The sequence below is a fragment of the Pongo abelii genome, chromosome 9, assembly GCF_028885655.2.
Source record: "Pongo abelii isolate AG06213 chromosome 9, NHGRI_mPonAbe1-v2.0_pri, whole genome shotgun sequence".
NCBI classification, from domain to species: Eukaryota; Metazoa; Chordata; class Mammalia; order Primates; family Hominidae; genus Pongo; species Pongo abelii.
In genome coordinates this window covers 1482694-1499092 of record NC_071994.2, presented here as the reverse complement: position 1 = coordinate 1499092, position 16399 = coordinate 1482694, and the positions used below count along the sequence as shown (strand labels likewise).

Here is a 16399-nt window from a genome sequence, read left to right as displayed (position 1 = left end):
TCACTCGCGGCCGAGCGCGGCGGCCGAGCCGGCTCCCCCCACAACGCCCCGCCGGACGCCGGACGCCCGAGCCCGAGCCCGAGCCCGAGCCCAAGCCGCGCCGGAACCGCCCGGCCGCGCCCGCCGAGCCGCGGGGCTGGGATGCGCGCCGCGAGCGCGCGTGCCCGCCCGCAGTGCGCGCGCCCCGGCCCGAGCGAGCGCTCCCCGCGGCGTTGGCGGCGGCGACGGCGGCGACGGCGACGCGGCCCGCGCGCTCCCCCGGCCCCTGCCCCGGCTGCGCGGGCCCCCGCCGGGCCCATGGACGGCGCAGCCGAGCGGGCGCCCTGAGCGCGGCGCGGGTCCCCGGAGCGCCCCCGAGGCGAGCGCGAGCGAGGTGAGCGGAGGCGCCGGCGGGGCGGGGGCGGGCGCCGGGGACGGGGTTCACCGGCCCGGGCCGGGGAGCGGAGGGCGCCGCGTCGGGGGCGCTGGGGCAGCGGCACCCGGTGGGCGTCCGGGAGGAGGAGGCGGCCCCGGAATGAGCGGCCACGGCCAGCCAGGACGCCCGGGACAGGGAGGCCCCTTCCCCGCCCCCCGCAACGCCCGGCGGACCCGGGCCCAGCCCACGCCCGCCCGCCGCGTTGCCGCCCTTCTCCCCGCAGCTCCTTCTTTGGGTGTGGAATGTGGGGGACAAAAATCCAGGACCCACCAGGGCCGCCTGAGATCCAGCGCGGATCTGCGCGAGCCCCCGACGTCCCGAACGGCACCCCCGCGGGGGCCAGAACCGGAGCAGGCGGACCCTGGCCCGGAGTCGGTCCTGGAGGTGTGGAGCCTCGGCCGTGGGAGGGACGCGACGGCCTCTGGCCTGGGACACCCGGGAAGGGGCCTTCCCCTGTCGGGGGAGAGGGCTGCATATCCATGCCCCCAATGTCCAGGCCGCCCTGCATCCCCACCCTGGGGTGCCTAGCAGGCTCCTGAGGGATAAAGCCCCCGCGCCCTTCCGCCTGCTGCAGAGGCAGCCGCGGCGCTGGGGGAGGGGCTGGCACAGCCAGGCTGCTGCAGCCACCTGGCTAGGCCCAGCTGCCCAGCCTGAGATGCGGAGCAGACCAGGTGGGGGTACCTAATAGTCTGGCCTGGAGGGGAGGAGACAACAATAGGCCCAGCCCCAACAGGGTCACCCCTTCTGGGAGAATCTGCCTCCGTCTCCCTGCTCCGGGGTGTACTGGCCTCTGCTGAGGGGAATAGGGGCTCTGGTGCTGCAGTGATGGGGGGCGGGGACGCTGTGGGATGGAGGAGGGGGTGGCAGGATGTAGCGTGGCTCCGCAGTGCTCTTGCTGTGCAGCTTGGCGTGGGGGTGGGGTGCTGCAGGCCAGGGAAGCTCCTTTTGTGCCCCAGCGGGGGGTCTGAGGGGAGGTCCAAGCCCCGGCACTCTTCCTTCCCTCCCTTCTGGCACAGCCCACCCAGGGATACTGTTGCACCTAGGGCGGTCCAGGGCTGAATGTAGCACCCCAGGCCCCAGCCCTACACCAGGAGGACAGTCCCATGCATTCACTGCTAATAAGCACTGGATGCGGATGGCAGATCATGTGACCCCAGCTGGAAGTTCATCCTGAAGTCTCGCTGAAATACCTCCTGCTGCAGCCAGCCTGGGGCTGCACGAGTGTGGCTGGGCAGGTTCTATTCCCCTGGTGCCCTCTGTCCTTGGGGAGGCTTCTGGGAATAAAGTCCCATTAACGGAGGTGCAGAAAGACGCTTAGAGTCAGTCTCTGCTCCAGGACCCTTCTCTTCTCAGGCTGGGGCTGAAGTCAGGGTCTAGAGGCTGCCACTGGACAGGTGCCTCGAAGGGGGCATCAGCTAGGGCCTGGGGAGACCTAGGTGTCACTTCTTGCAGAAGGCAGGGAAAGGGGCAGACCCACAGTGAGAGAGAGGTGGTTGGACTCTGGCCATGAGAACGGCACCGGCTGAGGCCCCCTCTGCCGGAGTTGCTCAGGTCAGTGAACCTTGGAAGCCCCACACTGGTCCTGATGTTTAGTGTGTGGCACAGCGACCAGGAGGACGGACACAGGTCTGGTGGGAAGGGAGGGAACCTGGATATGTCTGTCTCTGAGGCTCGACTGTCACGGCCCCTTGTGCCAAGTCCTCCCATCCCCTGCCCTGCCCGGACCCCGTTCCTGGGATCGGAGGGAGCCCCCAGCCCCACCCCACTTTCTCCCAGGTCCACAGCTTCCCCAGGCCACCGGAGCAGAGTGTAGGCCAGCTTGGGTCCTGCACCACTAGCCCAGGGAGCTGAGGGGAGGCAGGGATGAGGGCATTTGGGGGAGCCCAGTGAGGGAAGATGAGCTGACCTGTGTGAGTGCAGGGTCCCTGCCTCCCAGAGTCGCCACCCACCAGTTTCTCCTCAGCCTCCTTAGTGTGACGATTTCTGCCTCCAGAAGCATCCCTGGGTGACAGTGAGCCGGACAGCTCCAAGAGCCTGCCTAGGTGTGAGAGGGAGACACAGTCCCATCCCCCCATGCTTGACAGTCCTGGCAGCTGTCTCTGAAGGTAGTGAGTCCCCATTTCTAGATGCTGAGCAGAAGGTAACGTGGTAAGGATGCTGTCAGTTGAGAGGTGGGGGTGGCCCGGGACTCCCTGGTCCCATCTGTGCTCAGGGACAGGAATGTGCTGCATAGAGGCGCTGGATGTGGGAGCTCGTGTGTGTAAGGAGTCTGAAGCTGACCCCTGGGGTACCGGAGTCCTGGGGTTCTCAGGGGATCCTGCATACAGAGGGCAAGGACATGCGTGTACTCTAGTGTATGTCCAGCCCACGTGTGTGCACATATTCATGCGTGGGTACTTGCACACAGGGCAGGTGGATTGCGGGTAAGGAGCACCAGCCCCGTGTGTGGAGTGGGTGTACAAAGAGGTGTGTTCTTGGCACGCACAGAGGGCAGTGTGCACGCAACACCGGAGCCAGGCATGCTGTGTCTCCGAGGGGAGGGTGGCTGCCTGGTGCCTCCTGGAAGGTGTGGGCCTGGGAGGAGTCTTCTTCTGACTTTGGACTTGGAAACTGCTTCCTCCTGGGCTCAAAGACCTTTGAAGAAGGTGTATGGGGCTGTACTAGGGGGCATCCTGTCCCCAGCCCTGCCTCTCACCCCCCAAGCCCTAGGCACGGGAATAGCAGGGCCACAGGTACTCAGGAGGGCTTGGCACGTGGGGCCGTGAAAGGAGAGGCGTGGAACCAACACCATCTGCATTTTGTTACCTCTGGTCCCACGTGGCCGGTGCTGGCCCCGCTGATCTGCACCAGACTGTCCTTAGTGTCTCTGCTCCCCACCCCACCCAACCTGCCCCATCCCTGGCATAGCTGAGCCCCGATCTTTAGCATCTGGGGAGACAGAGGTGAGGGACATGTCCCCCTGGGAGCTGTAGGTCCAAGGAGACCCTGTGGGTGAGGATGCTCTCCCAGAGGCCAGCATGGCACAGAGGCTTCCTGCAGGAGGGGGCACTTGGCCAGCCCTTCGCAGTACAGAGAAGGCCTCTGAGGGGGCGGGGAGCCAGTGAGCTGCAGGGAGCGTGCTGGGCACAGCAGGTACTGGGAGTGGGAAGGAAGGTTAGAACCAGGTAGGGCAGAGGAGCGGAGGGGCTGAGGACTGGGCTCTGCACTGCCGGGCACCTGCTGGGGTGGGTAGGAGAGAGCAGGGAGGGGCGCGTGCCCACTCTGCAGAGGAGCCTGCTCCATGGTGGTGGCTGCCGCAGGAGCGGCGGTTGCCTGGCACCTCTGCTGTTGCCATGGTGACAACGGAGGTGCTAACTTGCTAATGAATCCCCTTTGGCTGCAAATAACAATACTATTGTGGGTGATAGGCCCAGCTCCAGCTCAGCATTGCTTAGGAGGCAGAGCAGGGCCAGGTGAAGGCCAGGACCCATCCTCCTGCCCTTCCAGCCCCTGCCCACCGCCCTGCAGCTGGACTTGCCCTCCTCCCTTCCCTCCCTCTGGGTCTCAGACCTGGCTGGCTGCACCGAGGTCTCTCATGGCAGCATCAGGACTCAAGGCTGTATGAAGGCTAGGCCCTGGCTGCAGGGAGGGTGAGGGCCTCTACTCACACCTGCCGTCCTCCCTGCACTGGGGGGTATTTGCTTCTGTTGTTTTCAGTGAGAGAGAATCCACCCCCACTTAACGGATGAGGACATTGAGGCTGGGGCGGCTCCTCGAAAGACCCCCCAGCCCAAGTGTCCCTGCCACTGCGGCCTTCTCGGGGTTCTGGGTCTCTGAGCTGGGCCCTTGGGTGTCGTATGGGGCACCTGGAGCCGCTGTCTCACCAGGACCACACATCTGGGCCCTCGCCTCTCACCACCTGTGCAAGGCTCAGGTGGAACTCAGGAAGGACAAACAGCTCATCGAGGCCCCCCTGTAGGCAGTCAGGGACCCCCTTGGCAGGCAGGCAGAGACCCTCCACAGCAGGCAGGCAGCAGGCCCTTTTGCTGTTGAACTTGCTGGGTCTGGCCCTGGAGAGGGCTCCCAGGCCTCGTTCCCCACCCTGTGGTGGAGGCTGGAGCACCGGCCCAGGAACGTTATCTGAGTGGGATCCTGAGGCCCTGCTGACCAGGTGCCACTGCAATCCCTCGTGTCAGCCGCGGGGTCAGCTGAGGCTGCCCATCCACAGCCAGGTGTTTCCCTGGCCTCTGGCAGCAGGAGGGGCGATGGGAATGCACAGATGCCTGGGCCTAGTCGAGGCGGGAGGGGCCAGGCAGGGGCCAAGCTTGAAGTGTCTGGAGAAGGAGAGTGAGTGCGAGGCTGGGGCTCCTGAGCAGGAAGGAGCTGGGACCTGCCCCTCAGTGTGGAGTCGGGGCTGGGCCAGGGATGAGGTCCACACCAGCCTTGCACCTGCTGCTCTGTGAACCCTCCCATTGGCCCCCGCCGGCCTGGGAGCTGACCTGGAGAGTCCAGAAATGGTGGTGGCCTCTGTCCCCAGCCTGCTGTTTGCAGTGCACAGGTGTCCTCAGGGCGCCTCCCACCAGTGCCTCCTGTGGCTGTGGTTTGGGGGTCTGGCTTGCTGAGGGTCTGCTGCCCACCATAGCCCGGTCAGCGCAGGGCCCAGGGTACATCTGTCTCCTAGCTTCCCTCAGTCCTGAGCTGGGTGGAGTAAACTTCCTGACTGGCAGGTAGCCGTGGGGGCACAGAGGAGATGGCATTGCAGGGACACCCAGTGCCCATCTGTGTGTGACCCAGGTCCCACCCCTGCCCCAAGCCTCGGTTTCCTCATAGTTAAAGCAAACTCATCATCCTTAACACTGTGTGCCTCTTAGGGGCTGTGAGTCTAAAGTGGACCCAGAGGAAGGCCAGTCCTGGCAGGTGACAGGGAGATGGGGCCCGGCAGAGGGGCAGTGACAGACTTGTCATCAAGCCTGCAGGAGGGGCTTCCAGAGACTCCATCCTCAGACATCCCTACTCCACCTGCCCACCTGGCAGTCTGAGGCCTTTGCAGGCCATGCCGAGGGCCTGGCACCTGCGGGGTCCCCGACACTGACCTTCTTCCTAGGGCTGCCCCACCCCTCCCATCTTGGGCCCCATCAGCCCCTGAAGGAGCCCCCTAGACCCCAGGCTCCGCTAGGGGAGGGGCACTCTGTGGGTGTGACACGCCCCTGCAGGAGCTGGGCACTCACCCCCGGCAGGCACGTGGCACACACTGAACCTCAGCCTGCAGGCCAGGAGGGCAGCAATGGCAAAGGAGCCATGCCTCCGTGCCTGAGCCCCTCCCGCACCCGCTTGCCATCCGGCTGCCCCCGGGAGCCCACTCTCCAGTGTCAAGGCCACCATCCACCAGGGGCTGGATTATCGGCTTACGGAGCTGCCCTGGAGTCAAGTCTCCGGGGATTGGACTCCCTGGGGCTGTGCTAGGGAGAGAGGGGCAGGTGTGAGGACAGCAAGCCCAGAGGAGGGCAGAGAGCTGGACCATGAGGGAGGGTGAGGCGCAGTCCAGACCCCTGACTTGCTGGGGGTCCTGTGGTGGAAAAGATGCAGAGGTCACAGCAGGGAGACGCCTGTGTCCCAGGGATGAGATGGAATGTTCTGGAATGCCTAAGGGTCCGTGAACCCACAGGAAGGACCCCTGGCCTCATCCAGCCCTCAGACCCTTCTCTGTGGGGCCCATTTGTCCCCCTCTGCTGTGTTGCATCCTGCTGAGAGCTGGCCTTGTGACCTGGACGGGGTCTCTCCAGAGGGAAAAGGGTTCCCACTGGCACATGTTGGGCTCATGTCCTGGCAGGTGCAGCTCCCAGCTCTGATCTGTCCTGGGGAGCTTCTGGGTGCCACCCGGGGTCCTGCAGCACTGCTGACCATCCCCCTATCCCTGCAGGTCCAGCACCATGTGCTAGGTCACCCCCAGCGCCAGGCCACACCTGGGCCGTTGGAGCAGCCCCTCCTCACTTCAGGGGTCACCCTCCCCAGCACCCATTGCCCCACCATGGCCGGAGACCGGCTCCCGAGGAAGGTGATGGATGCCAAGAAGCTGGCCAGCCTGCTGCGGGGCGGGCCTGGGGGGCCGCTGGTCATCGACAGCCGCTCCTTCGTGGAGTACAACAGCTGGCATGTGCTCAGCTCCGTCAACATTTGCTGCTCCAAGCTGGTGAAGCGGCGGCTGCAACAGGGCAAGGTGACCATTGCGGAGCTCATCCAGCCGGCTGCACGCAGCCAGGTACCCAGCCCACTGCCCACCAGGCATGCACCACGTCCAGGGTCCATGGCTAAGGGGCTCTCAGCTCGGGCAGCTCCCCCCTCCTCTGCCCTCCAGTCCAAACTCGACTCCTTGGGGTCACAGCCAGGGACGTGTGGAGCAGCCCCCTCTGGCACTTGCCTCTCACCGCTGCCTGTCGCACCTGCTCAGGGCATCCCCCGCGCCCCCGCCTGCAGCACCCCTCCCTACCCTCCCTCCAGGGCCTCCTCGCTCAGCTCCTGCACAGAGGTGCCGGGCCCTCCCCACGCAGATAGGAATGTGTGGTCGGGGCCAACCCAGGCTCACAGAGGGGAGCAGTGAACAGAATAGCAAGGTGTGACCACATGGCAGTGGGGGCAGCCCAGCCAGCCTACGCGGGACAGGGACAGCTGTGTGGTCTACTTCCACTGCTGTGAGGACAGGAGGGGTGGTCAAAAGGCACACGTGAGCAGTCCGTGTCCCCGTCCCACAGCTCCCCCCAGCCCGCAGAATATTCGGGGACCCAGAATTCTCTGTGGCCCCCCAGGAATGTCCTTCTGGGGAAGGACAGCTCATTCTGCCCAAGACCATCAGATGCAGCTGGGGAGGGACCAGCGGGGCTGTTGACCTGTGAAGATGGCGGCACCTCCTCCTTCTACTGCCTCGCAGGGGACAAGGGTGACAAGCTCTTGGCCCTGGAGGCTTTGAGAGGGGTCTGGGTCACTGATAGGCCCTGTTCGGAGCTGGGACATGGGAGGACTCAAGTGGGATGGCCACTGGCCAGGAGTCCGCCCGCCCCAAGGCCAGAATCGGCTCCCTTTGGCTTCCAACAAGGGGAATCCGGTGATTAATGACCCCCAGCAAGGACTCCCAGCAGAGTGCGATCCCATTGGCTGCCGGTGACGTCACCCAGCCTGGGGTTGGCGGCTCAGCTGGCTTAAGGGCTGAGTGTGCTTGCAGGGCGGGGGCACCGGTGCTGTCTGAGCAAAAGCAGCTCAACATCTGGGCCGGCCCTTGGGGTGGGGGAGGAGGGCAGGAGGAACCCAGCTTCCAGCTGCTGCCTCCAGAATTGGTGCAGGGGCCTGGGGTCCTGCTGTAGCCCTCTGTTTCTCCCCTGGGGGTTGGGGAGGGGATAGGGTGAGGAGCAGAATTGCTGGCTACAGAGTTAGCCCCACTGAGAGCCCACAGCAGAAGGCATCCATTTCAGGGCCAAGCTTCTCTGTCCCTCCGCCACCCTGGGAGCAAGCCAGGTACTATCCTGGGCTCTGATCGCACTCACCTGTGTCTCCTCCACACGGGCCTGGCCCAGAGCGTCCGTCCCCTTCACCCGTGTGCATGGCATGGGGGCACAGCTGCACAGGGCAGGAGCCCACCCCTCCCTGCCCCCATGGCCTGCTGTGTGGTGTGGGTGTGTGCACCTGGGCCTCTGGCAGATGGAGGAGAGTGTGTGAGGTGTGTGACCGCACCTGCCCTCCCCTCCAGGCAGCAAGGTGACAGCTGCCTGCCTCCCATCATCTGATGCCCTTACCATTCCCTTGAGCCAGCGTGGCTGGGAAGGGGCCAGGGCATCGATAGGTGGAGGCGGCATGCTGATTTCTGCCCGATGGCCCCCAGGTGGAGGCCACGGAGCCACAGGATGTGGTGGTCTATGACCAGAGCACGCGGGACGCCAGCGTGCTGGCCGCAGACAGCTTCCTCTCCATCCTGCTGAGCAAGCTGGATGGCTGCTTCGACAGCGTGGCCATCCTCACTGGTGAGTCCGAGACCTACGCCTCCCCGAGGCACCTGCTCCCCAGCTGGGGCTGGGGCTGGGGCATCAGGGAGGCGTCCGCTGGGCACGGGGGGATCTCCATACATCTGTGGTTCTTGAGGCCCCACCATCCTCTCCCCAGGACGCCCACACTTCAGAACCCACCAATATGACTATCCTCAACACAGAAGGAAACCTCACAGTGCAGCTGGGCTCCAGAGGTGTAGGGCAAGGCATGCAGGCTGGGAGCCCCTCCCCATCCCGGAGCTCCTGTCAGAAGCGGGAGGCAGAGGCCCCATCCTCTGGAAACTCAGTTGGAGCCGTGGGGTCCCGAGGAAGTCCCCCCGCCCCCGAAAGCCCAGCTGAGTGCAGGTTGCCTGGCAACAGCCTGGCATCAAGGCTGCTGCCTGGGTCCCAGCAGACAACCCCCAGGGATCCCTGTGGCCCAAAAGCAGCCTGGGCAACTGGCCCCAAGCCCTGGAGGCAGGGAAGCCACCTCACTACACACACTGATACACACTCATATACACTCACACACTCGTGCTCCTAGAGGGTTCTTTCTTTCCTTGGGCTGTGGCTGAGGGCGTGTCTGTAAAATCTACCTCCTGGGGTCAGCCCAGGTCCCAGAGCCGGGTGGAGCTCTGTGCACCCTGTCCCAGGGACGTGCACCCTCCCCCATCCAGGTCTGGGGTCTTTGTCCAGGCTCTTTCTGCCTGGCCTCTGCTACCAGCAAGCAGAGGGTATGGGGGACTGTGGGGTACAGGTATGGTGGGGTGAGGAGTGGGCAGCCAAGCCAGGCCCTTGGCCCTGCGTCCAGTGGAAGCAGGGACCTTCACCCAGCCTGAGGGTGGCTGTGGGGGATGAAGGGGTGACAGCCGCTTTGGCCAGACCGACCTCCCGAGATGCCATGTCCTGGGACCTAAAGGGCACCCAGGAGGCTTGAGGGTGGTCCAGTGTCCTGGGCAAGAGCATTGAGGCCAGGCTCCCTCCCCACCTGTCTGTGTGTGAGACCAGCACCCTGCACTGCTGGGTGGCCATGGTCAGAGGGTGTCTGTGCGTCTGTGCATGGCTCTGGGCGTCTGGTGACCAGCATCTGCCTCTGTGAGTGTGTACGTGAGCGTGTGCATGCATGCATGTGTGTGCATGCATGCATGTGTGTGCATGCATGTGTGTGTGTGCGTGTACGTATGTGCATGTACCTGTGTGCGTGTATGGGCATATGCGTGCTTGTGTGTGCACGTATGTGCATGTACGTGTATATGCATGTATATACATGCAGGTATATTTGTGTATGTACTCACCTGTGCTTGTCTGGTTGAGATTTGAGATTTGTGTGCATATGCGTGAACTCTCAGAACCAGAAGCCACAGAATGACGCACTCTGATCCAACCCTCTTCCCCAAGGTCCAGTTTGAGAGCTGAACTGGTGGGGGGGGGGGGGAGGGGCAGGGAGAGATTAGTTTGGGGCTTTTTACAGCTCACCAGGTGTAACAGGACCCCTCCCAAGGGCCAGTTTGCTGCCCTAGCCAGGAATGGGAGCCAGGAGGCTCTTCTTGGAGGCTGAGAAGTGTCCCAGAGTGGCACCTCCCTACCCGCAGGCGGATCCCAGGAAAGTGCCGAGCCTGGAAGGGCCTGTCTCCCTCGAGGCCAGAGTGGGACGGTTCGGGGGGCTGGGGCCCTCACCCAGCACTGGTGGGTGGGACAGCATGGGTGTGCAGGTGGGCATGGGTGTGGGTGTGGGCATGGGAGGGGCCGGGCCTGGGCTAGGATTTGCCAGGAGGGCACTCCCAGGGCCTGGTCATGCCACCCTCAGAGCTGCCTTTCTGTGCTGACATCTGCCCTGCAAGGTTGAGGCTGTGTCCCCTTTTCTCCAGAAGCGCAGCTGCCAAGGAGTCCCAGGCCCCGTGGTATAGAGTGGGCTCATGGCGACACCCAAGTAGGCCCACGGGCTCTGCCCTCAGGCTCCCTCCCACCCTGTAGTGGGAACAGCCCCTGCTCTGGGCTGGCTCTGTGAAGAACCAGGGAGAGTGGAAAAGAATATATTGGGTGGGGCAGGCGTGCTGCCCCTCACCCAGGAGAAGGGACGTTCTGGGATCCCGCGGCACAGGCGACACAGCTCCTTGGTCCATTTGCGGGGACAGTAGAGGCCGGAATGTGAGGACCAAGCCTCTGTCCTCCCCACAGCAGGGCAGGTTTGCGGGAAGCGGGAGAGACAGTGGTGGGACAGGCTGTGCTGGGGTCCCAGGACTGCTGTGAACCCCACGTCCCCCTGTCGCTCCTCTTCCCCCACTCCAGCTGCGCTGCTCACGATGTCGGGGGGGGCAAGTGGCGAGGGATGGGAGAGGGGCCTGGCCCTTTAAGCAGCAGCCCGCAGTGGGCCTTGGACCCTTGGCCGGGCGACTACACTGCAAGTGGGTGGGGTGGCAGCCCCCGCCCTGGTGGGGAGTCTGGGGGTGATGGAGGTGGCGGGCAGAAGTGCGTCTGTGACTGTGGCCATAAGCGCTTGTGGGGTCTCCCAGGTGGCATGGGGCAGGCACATGTCCTGGTACACACGCCTTTTTTCAAGTCTGGGATTTCACTGTGAGTAGCAGGTGAACTGCAGGTGCCGCCCCAGCAACCCCCAAGTCAGGGAGCAGGGATACTGGGAAGGCGCCTTTGGAGATGCCTGGGGGTAGGGGTGCCTCCCCAGGGCCCAAAGAGTTCTGGGACCTACAAAGGGTCCACTGAACCCCAACACCCCTCACTTATCACTCACCTCCAGGGCCTGGGTGGTTCTGAAATCCCTGGAGCCTCGGTCCCTGCTAGGCCTGGCGTCCACAGTGGGGTGTGCAGGGACATCCACACTACCTGCTCCGCCTGGGGAGGTCCTGGGAAGCTTCTTGGGGAATTGCTGCCACAGCTGTCAGTTCTCTGCACCTGTCCAGAGACTCTTCTGCCTTTATCTCCTCTGGGAGAGGTGGGAGGGTTCTGATGGAATCCCCACCACCACCACCACCTCCTCCTTTGGCCAGGCCCTGGAGAAAGCAGAGAGTAAGGCACAAAATCCCTGGGAGAGCCACGGGGAGGAGGAGAGGCAGCAGGTGCCAGAGGAGTCTGTAGAGAAGTGGTACAGCTCTTGCCCCTACCCGGGGCTGTCCTGCAGTAGGAACATCCAGGGCTCCCCCACCTCAGAACAGTGAGCGGAAGCCAGCTACAGTGCCCAGCCCGGCCTCTGCTCAGGGGAACCTGCAAGCTGGGGCATCGTTGGTGACAAGTCACCTACCTGCTTTCCCCTGTCCAGCCAGCAGGTTCCCACAGAAGGGACTGTTCCTCCAAGGCTGCTGCCTCAACCCACCCATCCTGGAGCTTCTCCCATCTCCACAGTCCCCCAGCGTCAAGCCCTTTTTAGGGACAGGGGGAGTTGGCACAGCAGGCGTTCTGTTTGGGGGTTTGCACACACTTCCCTGTCCTCAGGAGTTATCCAGGGTGGCTTTACTCCACCCAGCAGGGGAGGACGGAGAGTGGAGGAGCCCTGGGCACTGGGGGCATGCGGGGCAGGCAGTGGGCACCTGCTGCACATGTGGCACCAGCCTCTTCTGCAAACCAGGACAAAAAAGAGCCCTGGGGTTCCCAGGCCCTGAGCTCCCACCGTCTCTCCACTGCCCCATCCAGTGGGATAGGGCAGGCCTCAGCCCAGCTGCCTCAGGCTCTGCACAAGCAGGAGCCAGCTTGCCATGGGGGCTTATGTTCTGGAAGGTGTCCCCAGGTGGCGCTGGGCCGTGCTGGCCTCACCCTCCCAAGAGCTGGCAGCCACCAGGTGGGTGCTGCCCAGTTTCTGGTCCACATCGGTGGTCGCCCCAGCCAGGTCAGGGACGGCCAGGTGCATTTTCACCATGTGTCTTCGTGCTCATTATCTTCTTGGAGCCACACGATGCTATGTGGCAGGCAGGAGGAAGCTGAGACCAGGGCCATGGTGTGCACTACCCATGGTCACTGAGTCAGACATCCAGGGATTCACACTCGGGTCCTTCCAGCCAGTGCAGGGCAGGGGACGTCCCCCCACCAGCCTGTGGCCTCGGACTTGGACGTGTATGGAAGGCAGCAGCACACGCTGGTCACATGTGCAGTGGGTGCCCACTGCCTGCCCCACGTGCCCCCAGTGCCCAGGGCTCCTCCACTCTCCGTCCTCCCCTGCTGGGTGGAGTACAGCCATAACCAGATGGCAAATGCCCCAAGGGCTGTGCCAGGGTGATGTCATGCCTGGGGAGGGGGAGGGCCTCTCGGAAGCCCTGGCCTCCTGGTCCTGGCACCCAAGCCCAGGCCTGGGGCTCCCAGCCAGCTGGAGGCAGGGAGGCATTGCATCAGCGCAGGGAAGGAGGAAAGCCCAGCCTGGCCCCAGGCCATGGGTATGGGAGATGGTGGGGCTCACGAGGGCCTCTCCTCTGGGCTGTGTGACCCACATCCTCAGCAGGAGACCCCTGTGGCCTGTGAGCCCGCCCCTGCCTGGGCCCAGCACATGCTGTGATGGCCAGCCACCTCAACCCCACCTTTACGGGCCTCATAGCAGCGTCCTCAGCTGGGTCAGCCCCTAATTAGCGTGAGGAGGAATGTGGGCGTAGGTGCAGGCTGTAAATGTGTGGCAGTTCCCCCTCCCCCCACCGCGGCCAGAGCAGGTGCTTGGCCAGAGGCTTGCCTGCTGGGCTCAGGCTTGGGTCTGGGCTGGGTGTGACTGATCCTCAGCAGTAGATGGGGTGCCCTAGGCGGACAGGGCACCCTAGGCAGACAGGGAGCCCTAGGTGTTCTCTCAACCCACTTGACGGGCCTCCTCCTACAGGGGGCTTCGCCACCTTCTCCTCCTGCTTTCCCGGCCTCTGCGAGGGCAAGCCTGCTGCCCTGCTACCCATGAGCCTCTCCCAGCCCTGCCTGCCTGTGCCCAGCGTGGGCCTGACCCGCATCCTGCCTCACCTCTACCTGGGTTCGCAGAAAGACGTCCTAAACAAGGTGTGTGTGCAGTGGAGTTGGGGGGGTGGTCAATGGGAAAGGGGCAGGAGCTCTAGAAGCAGCTTGGCAGTGGAGCGGGGGATGAGGGAGGAAAGGAGCTGAAGGCAGTGGATGAGCTGGGTGTGGGAGAAGCATGGGTGGGGGCCCAGGAGGACCCCAGGCTCCCCACCCATGCCCCCAGCAGGACCACAGCAGGGCTTGGGGGAGGGCCCGGCAGGGCTGGGGGGAGGAGCGGGGAGCTGGCATGCCAAGCTGCGGATGTCACTGGGCCTCTGGCCAGCTCTGAAAGAATCCCGTGTTTTAAAAATGGTGACGAGGGAAAAGGGTAAAAGCCACCACCCAGGCAACCATAAAATTCCTGGGAGCCCACCACCGGCCGTGGGTGGGGCCTGCAGACGGAGGCCAGCCGTGCCCCACCCCGCCGCACGGGCCCAGGGTGCCAGGGTGGACCAGAGAGGCCTCCTGGGCCCACCCCTGGATACACTGGGATCTGGGACAAATTCCAAGCCTCCCAGGAGCACCCCAGGATTCTAAAGGCCCTCCTGACGGCAGGGCAGGAAAAGTCTCCACCTTCACTCCCGCCCTGAGCTTCTCCCACCCCTTTCCAACCCGTCCTCCCGCCCCTCCAGGATCTGATGACACAGAATGGAATAAGCTACGTCCTCAACGCCAGCAACTCCTGCCCCAAGCCTGACTTCATCTGCGAGAGCCGCTTCATGAGGGTCCCCATCAACGACAACTACTGTGAAAAACTGCTGCCCTGGCTGGACAAGTCCATCGAGTTCATTGGTGAGTCTGCGGTGGGCAGAGGGCGGGGACCTGGCTAGAGGAAGGCTAGAGCTGGGTGTGGCCACAGGCACAGGAGGGGTCCCCAGGAAGTAGCCGGAACTGTTGGCAGTCGGGCCGGTGGGGTCCCCTACCTGGGCCAAGGAGAAGCTGTGCAGTCTTAGCCCTCACCTGGCCCCCATGGCCCACCTACCCAGATAAAGCCAAGCTCTCCAGCTGCCAAGTCATCGTCCACTGTCTGGCCGGCATCTCCCGCTCTGCCACCATCGCCATCGCCTACATCATGAAGACCATGGGCATGTCCTCCGACGACGCCTACAGGTACCGCCTTCCCCAGTCGCGCACTTGTGGCTCACAGCGTCGCCTCCCTTCCCCCGGCTGCCCACTTGCACCAGAATGACCCCACCGTCCAGGACCCTTGGCAAGGGAGGAGGGCCTGAGACCAGCCCGGCGCACATGAGCTCGTGGGTGCCCAGCGGGTGCATCAGGTGGGCAGCCTGGCCCCGGCGGGCGCCTGGGACTGAGCCTCCTCCCCCGCAGGTTCGTGAAGGACAGGCGCCCGTCCATCTCGCCCAACTTCAACTTCCTGGGCCAGCTGCTGGAGTACGAGCGCAGCCTGAAGCTGCTGGCCGCCCTGCAGGGCGACCCGGGCACCCCCTCAGGGACGCCGGAGCCTCCGCCCAGTCCTGCCGCCGGGGCCCTGCTGCCACGGCTGCCACCACCTACCTCAGAGAGCGCTGCCACAGGGAATGCGGCTGCCAGAGAGGGTGGCCCGAGCGCGGGCGGGGAGCCCCCCGCGCCCCCCACGCCCCCGGCGACCAGCGCGCTGCAGCAGGGCCTGCGCGGCCTGCACCTCTCCTCGGACCGCCTGCAGGACACTAACCGCCTCAAGCGCTCCTTCTCCCTGGACATCAAGTCGGCCTACGCCCCTAGCAGGAGGCCCGACGGCCCCGGGCCCCCCGACCCCGGCGAGGCCCCGAAGCTCTGCAAGCTGGACAGCCCGTCGGGGGCCGCGCTGGGCCTGCCCTCGCCCAGCCCGGACAGCCCAGACGCCGCGCCCGAGGCGCGCCCACGGCCCCGCCGGCGGCCCCGACCCCCAGCCGGCTCCCCCGCGCGCTCCCCCGCGCACAGCCTCGGCCTGAACTTCGGTGACGCGGCCCGGCAGACTCCGCGGCACGGCCTCTCGGCCCTGTCGGCGCCCGGGCTGCCCGGCCCTGGCCAGCCGGCCAGCCCCGGGGCCTGGGCACCGCCGCTCGACTCCCCGGGCACGCCGTCGCCCGATGGGCCCTGGTGCTTCAGCCCCGAGGGCGCGCAGGGGGCGGGCGGGGTGCTGTTTGCGCCCTTTGGCCGGGCGGGCGCCCCGGGACCGGGCGGCGGCAGCGACCTGCGGCGGCGGGAGGCCGCGAGGGCTGAGCCCCGGGACGCGCGGACCGGCTGGCACGAGGAGCCGGCCCCGGAGACGCAGTTCAAGCGCCGCAGCTGCCAGATGGAGTTCGAGGAGGGCATGGTGGAGGGGCGCGCGCGCGGCGAGGAGCTGGCCGCCCTGGGCAAGCAGGCGAGCTTCTCAGGCAGCGTGGAGGTCATCGAGGTGTCCTGACCTCTCCGCTGCCCTTGGCCCCGCCGCCCGCAGCCAGGCCCGTTATAAATATATATTATATATAATGCAAAGAAAGGTAAATGGTTTTACTGGGATTTTTATCGAGAAGTAAATATTTCGATTTTTTATTTATTTAAGCTGTTCATTCTGGCAATGATTTGGCAACAGTGCGGGTGGTCCTCGAGCTCTATTTTTACTGTCTGGTATTTAAACTGAAACATAACGTTTCTAAGCAATACGAGGCCACCTTCAGTCGCAAGCTGGGTGCCAGGCCTGGGGCCCCTCCCAGTTCCTCCGCCCCAGGAAACACTGCTGAACTTTGCAAAGGCTGCCGAGCTTTCGTGCACTTTTTACATAAGAAAAAGGTGAAAAAAAGGAAAAAAAAAAACTTCTTTGCCACAAACTGAGCCGCAGAACCCCACTTCTTCCCCCACCCACCTCCCCTGCTCTCTCCCTTCTCTGCGCCGGCCTAGGGCTCTGCACCAAAGCCATAGGTTGGAGGAGCAGGAGCTGGTGTGCCCCGGAGAGGTGCGGCCAGCCCTCCACCAGCTCCAGGCACCAAATCTTGGTGGCAGGGAGGGCACCCCGCTGCCCGTTGCCCCAGAGCTGTTCCCTGGCAGGGGACGACAGGCATTG

General features: G+C 64.6%; 1 protein-coding gene across 2 annotated transcripts; it reads left to right on the top strand.

Moving 5' to 3' along the window:
• Positions 1-291: 291 nt before the first annotated feature.
• Positions 292-16187, top strand: DUSP8 (dual specificity phosphatase 8). 2 transcript variants are annotated; one of them, XM_024255383.2, is made up of 7 exons: positions 292-373; positions 6315-6653; positions 8265-8403; positions 13214-13380; positions 14010-14169; positions 14364-14487; positions 14707-16187. In XM_024255383.2, the coding sequence occupies exons 2-7, from the start codon at positions 6423-6425 to the stop codon at positions 15761-15763; spliced, it is 1878 nt and encodes a 625-aa protein (XP_024111151.1). In that variant the 5' UTR covers positions 292-373; positions 6315-6422; the 3' UTR covers positions 15764-16187. The 2 variants fall into 2 exon arrangements, with proteins under 2 accessions (XP_024111151.1, XP_054380073.1); XM_054524098.1 differs by lacking the exon at positions 292-373 and having other exon boundaries at positions 1282-6653.
• The last annotated feature ends 212 nt before the right edge of the window (positions 16188-16399 follow it).

Excerpts from the sequence above, each read along its gene's own strand:
- DUSP8 (XM_054524098.1), top strand. The coding sequence starts at position 6,213 with ATGTCCTGGCAGGTGCAGCTCCCAGCTCTGATCTGTCCTGGGGAGCTT. Across the intron at positions 8,404-13,213 it reads CAGCGTGGCCATCCTCACTG|GGGGCTTCGCCACCTTCTCC; the intron begins GTGAGTCCGAGA and ends CTCCTCCTACAG. Across the intron at positions 14,170-14,363 it reads CAAGTCCATCGAGTTCATTG|ATAAAGCCAAGCTCTCCAGC; the intron begins GTGAGTCTGCGG and ends CCACCTACCCAG.